Source organism: Aegilops tauschii, chromosome 4 (assembly GCF_002575655.3).
Source record: "Aegilops tauschii subsp. strangulata cultivar AL8/78 chromosome 4, Aet v6.0, whole genome shotgun sequence".
Classification (NCBI taxonomy): Eukaryota; Viridiplantae; Streptophyta; class Magnoliopsida; order Poales; family Poaceae; genus Aegilops; species Aegilops tauschii.
This window is the reverse complement of record NC_053038.3, coordinates 76267012-76273659: the sequence shown is the minus strand read 5'-3', so window position 1 is coordinate 76273659 and position 6648 is coordinate 76267012. Positions and strand designations below refer to the sequence as shown.

General features: G+C 57.6%; 1 protein-coding gene across 1 annotated transcript; it reads left to right on the top strand.

Annotated features, from left to right (window-relative positions):
* Positions 1–301: 301 nt before the first annotated feature.
* LOC109735142 (uncharacterized) lies at positions 302–3354 on the top strand. The gene is made up of 5 exons (XM_020294344.1): positions 302–2179; positions 2307–2358; positions 2451–2536; positions 2623–2716; positions 2825–3354. The coding sequence occupies exons 1-5, from the start codon at positions 302–304 to the stop codon at positions 3352–3354; spliced, it is 2640 nt and encodes an 879-aa protein (XP_020149933.1).
* The last annotated feature ends 3294 nt before the right edge of the window (positions 3355–6648 follow it).

The following is a 6648-nucleotide window of genomic DNA, read 5'->3' as shown; positions in this document are numbered from 1 at the left end:
GCTGGACTAATACAACCAAAACAAACAAATAAACAAACAATCCCGTGACGAACAAACAAGCCTGGGGAACGAAATTGAAAATGGGAGGAAGCGAACGTAGTTGTCAACACCAGAGGAAATGATTTTCGATGACGTCATGTTAGATTATCTCACATCTAGATGAGATATAGACACACCCATAAAAATAACTAGTGTGAACTTCAAAAAAGAAAAAATAACTAGTGTGACTCTTCTCCAATGTGATCAAGTTTTGATTGGAAGAACTTCCCACCTTTTGCCATGCCTTACTGGAGCAGGCGCCATGGCAAAAAACATTACAGCCTTACAAAACGTGCCCCTAAATTTAGCAATTTGGAGAGCAAGGGTTTCTCTCCCAGGCACGCGCCGGCAGGCCATTCGTTTTGCCACCGCCAGGCAAGAACCGTACACCATGAGCCATGACAATGGATTCCGGGAGGCGGCGACGGACGACGAGGATGGCTGCAGCGAGCAGGAGTCCTTCTTTCAATGCCTCGATCGCGTGAAGCCCCCCGGCGATGGCGACCCGGTCTTCCCCTCCGACGACGGTGAGGAGGATGGCCTCAGCGACGCTGCTCGTGTCTCCTTTGCCACCGCCGTGGATGACCGGCTCCAGGAGGAGCAGGCGGTGCTGGACGAGGATGAGGACTACGAGGAGGAGGACTTGTCGACGTACGACTACGACATGTGGATGGAGGCGGACGATCCCGTGCCCATCAAGGAGCGTCGCCGCCGACTGCTCCACGGGATGGGCCTCAACAGCAACAGAGACATCCTCCGAAGCCGCATCGCCAGGACGAGGAATATTTCCAGGCGTCCGCCCCGGCGGGCGTTCGCGCCGTCTGCGTCTTCCACGCCTCCCGAGATCATGAAACGGCAGCCCAGCGCCTTCCTTAAACGTTGCCGGTCGGATAGCCTCCTCGCCGCCCGAGGCGGCGCCGCGAGAAAGCTGACGGCACTACGCCGCGCGCACTCAGCACCGCACTCTCTGCTAGGCTCGCCCCGGCACAGGGCTCTCCGACCAGCCGCTCGTTGTCCGTTGCCATCAGCGGCGTCCAAGGACGAAGGAGGGGGAGAAAATAGAAACTGCAACCTGGATGACGGCAAAGTGTTCGTCGTGAACGGCAGCCAGTCCACGGACGGCGGGCGCGGCGCGGCCCACAACGCCCATGGCTTCGCCGGGTACACCCCGTTTGTGAAACAGCTCATGCGGCGAAGCCAGAGCCAGACTGTGAAGGCGGGGGCGGGGAACAAGGACGACGGGAAGCCGACGATTAAGAAACCACGGTGGCTGAAGAACATGAAGCTCGTCGCCACAGTCGCCGCCCTCATCCACGAGAAAGACAGGGACAGGGACAGGGACAGGGACAGGTCGTCCGCGCTTCCGTCCGCGATGACCATGTCCAAGTCCAAGTCGGCGTCGGCGGCGGCGGCGGCGGACAGCGCAACGTCGTCGTCGTCCACCGAGCGGCTCAAGGTGCACCACTCCGGCCAGTCGAGCAAGGACCTGACGGGGCTGTACATGCGGCAGGAGGTGCGCGCGCACGAGGGGTCCATATGGAGCATCAAGTTCAGCGCTGACGCCCAGTACCTCGCAAGCGGCGGGGAGGACCGCGTGGTGCGTGTCTGGCAGGTCGTGCACACCGACGCCTCCCCCTCTATCCTGACGCCGGATCTCTCGACCGGCAAGATTCTTCCCCCGCTGGCTCCCGCCGACGGCGGGTCCTTGGCGGGGGCACCGGGGCTGGCAGCGCTGTCGAGGAAGGTCCTGCGCGGGAAGAGCAGCAAGCACGTGCTCCCGGAGCACGTGGTGCTGCCGGAGACCGTGTTCGCGCTCGCCGAGCAGCCGGCGTGCGTCTTCGAGGGCCACGAGGACGACGTGCTGGACCTGTCGTGGTCCAAGCAGTCGTCGAGGCTGCTGTCGTCGTCCATGGACAAGACGGTGCGGCTGTGGGACGTGGAGAGCAAGGCGTGCCTGCAGATGTTCGGGCACAGCGACTACGTGACGTGCATCCAGTTCAACCCGGCGGACGAAGGCTACTTCATCAGCGGCTCGCTGGACTGCAGGGTGCGTATCTGGAGCGTGGCGGAGCGGCAAGTCGTCGATTGGAGCGACCTCAACGACATGGTCACCGCCGCCAGCTACACCCCCGACGGCCAGGTTCATTAATTCGATTCTAGCTTGTAGTAGTATCAACTAATCCATTCATCGTCTCAAAACACATCATGCATGCCAAATCCATATGAGCTTAATACGTGTGTTGTTCAAACTTCAATTATTTTCCTAGGCTGCGATCGTTGGATCGCACAAGGGGTGCTGCCGGTTCTACAAGACAAGAGGTAATCTCAATGTCAGTAAACACGCAATCTTTGCTACAGTAGTAAAAAAATTAGTACTATGATGAATGAGCATTCTGATGTGTTGGTGCCAGATTGCAAGCTGAACCAGGAGGCTCAGATCGACATGAGCATATCCAAGAAGCGCAAGTCGCAGGCGAAGAAGATCACCGGATTCCAGGTACCTGCTGCTTGTTCTTGAATTGACAAACAATGGCAAACGGACCGATCGATGTTGATGTCGGTCGTCGGATGATGTTGACGCAGTTTGCGCCGGGAAACCCGTCGGAGATCCTGGTGACGTCGGCGGACTCGCAGATCCGGGTGTTCAACGGCATCACCGTCCTCCAGAAGTTCAAAGGTACGCCAGTGGCGGCAAGGCCATGCCCCGCCTCACCTTTACCAGCAGCACCCGTTCCATTGCCACAAACTCCACAACGAACAGGGAACCCGTGTTTCTGCCTGCCAGGGTTCAAGAACACCAGCAGCCAGCTCTCGGCGTCCTACTCCGGCGACGGCCGCTACGTGGTCTGCGCCAGCGAGGACTCGCACGTGTACGTCTGGAGGCGCGCCGCCGGCGGCATGGGCTCCGCTGCGGGGGGAGGCATCGGCGTCAAGGCCAAGACGTGGCTCACCAGCCGCTCCTACGAGTACTTCTTCTGCAGGGACGTGTCCGCCGCGGTGCCGTGGCCCGGGTCCTCCCCGTCGCCGCTCCCGCGCGCGGGAGACGAGCGCGCGTCGTCGAGCGTCCATGGCGGCGCTGGCAGGAGAGCGTCGGACAACGACCCGTTCGGCGACGGCGTGCAGCTGCCACCACGTCCCAAGTCCGGGCCGCTTACGTTCCCCGGCTCGCAGGCGGAGATGCTGCGCATGGGGCCGTCGTCGCGGGAGGCCGGCTGCAACGCGTGGGGGATGGTGGTGGTCACGGCGGGCCTGGGCGGGGAGATGAGGGTGTACCAGAACTTTGGGATGCCGGTGGGGATCAAAGGGCAGAAGTGATGGATCTTGATTTGGAACTGGATTCGTTGGAAGGGAGGGAGTGGGTCTTGATCTTTGCAGCAGGACAGGAGCATGGATGCAGCAGCTTTACAAACGATCGAACACGTACGACGCAGACAAATCGGTCGATGAACATATGTGCTTGTTTGATGGGATCGGCCCCTTGGCTTTCCCAGTTGTGTGTTTGGGTAGGGCGGAGAAGTTTCAAGTGTAGGGAGGAAAGAAGAACAATGTACAATATAGTGAGAAAATATGTAAACGACACTACGATTGTACTATATTTAAGTAGATTATAAAATGTAAACACACTACAGTACCCTTTTTTTGTTGAAACAGGAGAATTATCTTAATGCAAATGCACACATTTTTTACTTTTTGGATGATCATAATGCCCTCTTGAACTTCAGATTGAGGCCATAATTTATCGCATTTGCTATTGGTAAGTTGACACTACTAGGGAAATCCCTAGCAGTAACGCTGGGTTTTTGCAGAGCATCTGAACAGTTTAGTAACAAGAACAGATTGAGTTTATACGAAACCGCCGCTGCGTCGCCAACCTCTGGCGACACGGGGGAACACCCAACCGCCACCGCCAGCGAGGCTCCTCCCCCCACCCACCCACCCCCGCCACCGCTGCGCCGCCTCCGGAGGGCCGGCCGGCGAAGCCGTGCCGTGCCCCAGGATGGTGGCGGCAGGGCGAATTTGTCCCCCACGCGCGTTCCCTGCCCTGCGCAACCCCAAGATCCACCTGTGTCCGCCTCTGGAAGCTCCCCTATCCTGCTGTGCCGCCACCGGAGGGCCGGCCGGCGAGGCCGCGCCGTGCCCCGGGATGGTGTCAGCGGCCGGGATCCGCTCCTCCTGCGCTTCCCCAGACCTCACCCCCTCCGCCCGGCGCGTCCGCGAGCTTCCCGCATCCTTGCGCGTGTCGGGCGCCCATCTTCCAGCTGCGATGCGTCCCTGCCGGTCCGGCGACGGGTGCGGCGTGCTGGCCACGGCCATGGCGCCCTCCCCATGCGGTCTCCCTACCCCCGGCATGGCCCAACCCTCCTGGTGCCGCTCGGCCGTGGGTTGGGTGCGGATCTGCGGCCGGTGGCGGGGGTGTTCGCGGCCTGCCTTCTTGCGCAGGTGCTTTCCCCTCCTCCCTGGCGGCCCTTCCTCCCCCCACCGAGCCACGATGACGGCTCTCGCGCGGAGGCGACGAGGCTATAGTGCTAGTGACAGTCCCGGGGCTCCTCAAGGCGGGTACTTGCTGGTGCTGCTCCGGCCCCGGCGACTATGGACCCGCGTCTCTCCGGTGTCCATGGTTGACGGCGTCCTATGCCGGGCAGCTCCGGCCTGGGCGACCCAGCAGATGCGTCCCTTCCAGCTCGTCTGGCTCACCAACGTCCCGACGGCTATGGCCTCGGCAACATGGATCTGCGTCCCTCCAGTCCCTGTTTGCCGGTGTTGCTAATCGCCGCCGCCCCACCCCCTTGTGGTTTGCTTTGCTGCCTGTCCTACCTTGTACGCCTCAAAGCCTTCCCTTTTGCTAGATCCAACGCTCGTGTGTCCGGAGGCGGTGCCACCATCCGACGGCATGTGCAACCCCGCCAATCCCCTTCCGACATGGTGGCTCCGACCAGCGTCGGCTTCCTTATCCCTGACTCCAGATACAACGGCTATGGGTTTGCTTAGTCTGAGGCCTAGGAGAAATCCTTGCTCGGCTTGCCAGTGCTGGCAGCGGCTGTTGGGGAACGTAGTAATTTCAAAAAAATTCGTACGCACACGCAAGATCATGATGATGCATAGCAACGAGAGGGGAGAGTGTTGTCCACGTACCCTCGTAGACCGAAAGGGAAGCGTTAGCACAACACGGTTGATGTAGTCGTACGTCTTCATGATCCGACCGATCCGAGTACCGAACGTACGTCACCTCCGAGTTCAGCACACGTTCAGCTCGATGACGTCCCTCGAACTCCGATCCAGCCGAGCTTTGAGGGAGAGTTCCGTCAGCACGACGGTGTGGTGAGGATGATGATGTTCTACCGATGCAGGGCTTCGCGTTAGCACCACTACGATATTATCGAGGTGGACTATGGTGGAGAGGGGCACCGCACACGGCTAAAAGATCCAAGAGATCAATTGTTGCATCTATGGGTGCCCCGTCCCCCGTATATCAAGGAGTGGAGGAGGGGAAGGGCCGACCCTCTCTATGGCGCGCCCTAGGGGAGTCCTACTCCCACCGGGAGTAGTATTCCCCCTTTCCTAGTAGAACTAGGAGCCCTTCCAAGTAGTAGGAGTAGTAGAGAAGGAAAGGGAAAAGAGAAGAGAAGGAAGGAGGGGGCGCCCCCTAGTCCAATTCGGACTAAGCCTTGGGGGGCGCGCAACCTCCCCTCTCTCTTTCCCCTAAAGCCCAATAAAGCCATATACTCCCCGGCGAATTCCCGTAACTCTCCGGTACTCCGAAAAATACCCGAATCACTCGGAACCTTTTCGATGTCCGAATATAGTCGTCCAATATATCGATCTTTACGTCTCGACCATTTCGAGACTCCTCGTCATGTCCCCGATATCATCCGGGACTCTGAACTACCTTCGGTACATCAAAACACATAAACTCATAATACCGATTGTCACCGAACTTTAAGCGTGCGGGCCCTACGGGTTCGAGAACTATGTAGACATGACCGAGACACGTCTCCGGTCAATAACCAATAGCGGAAACTGGATGCTCATATTGGCTCCCACATATCCTACGAAGATCTTTATCGGTCAAACCGCAAAACAACATACGTTGTTCCCTTTGTCATAGGTATGTTACTTGTCCGAGATTCGATCGTCGGTATCTTAATACCTAGTTCAATCTCGTTACCGGCAAGTCTCTTTACTCGTTACGTAATGGATCATCCCGCAACTAACTCATTAGTCACATTTCTTGCAAGGCTTATAGTGATGTACATTACAGAGAGGGCACAGAGATACCTCTCCGACAATCGGAGTGACAAATCCTAATCTCGAAATACACCAACTCAACAAGTACCTTCGGAGACACCTGTAGAGCACCTTTATAATCACTCAGTTACGTTGTGACGTTTGGTAGTACACAAAGTGTTCCTCCGGTAAACGGGAGTTGCATAATCTCATAGTCATAGGAACATGTATAAGTCATGAAGAAAGCAATAGCAACATACTAAAAGATCAAGTGCTAAGCTAATGGAATGGGTCAAGTCAATCACATCATTCTCCTAATGATGTGATCCCGTTAATCAAATGACAACTCATGTCCATGGCTAGGACACTCAACCATCTTTGATC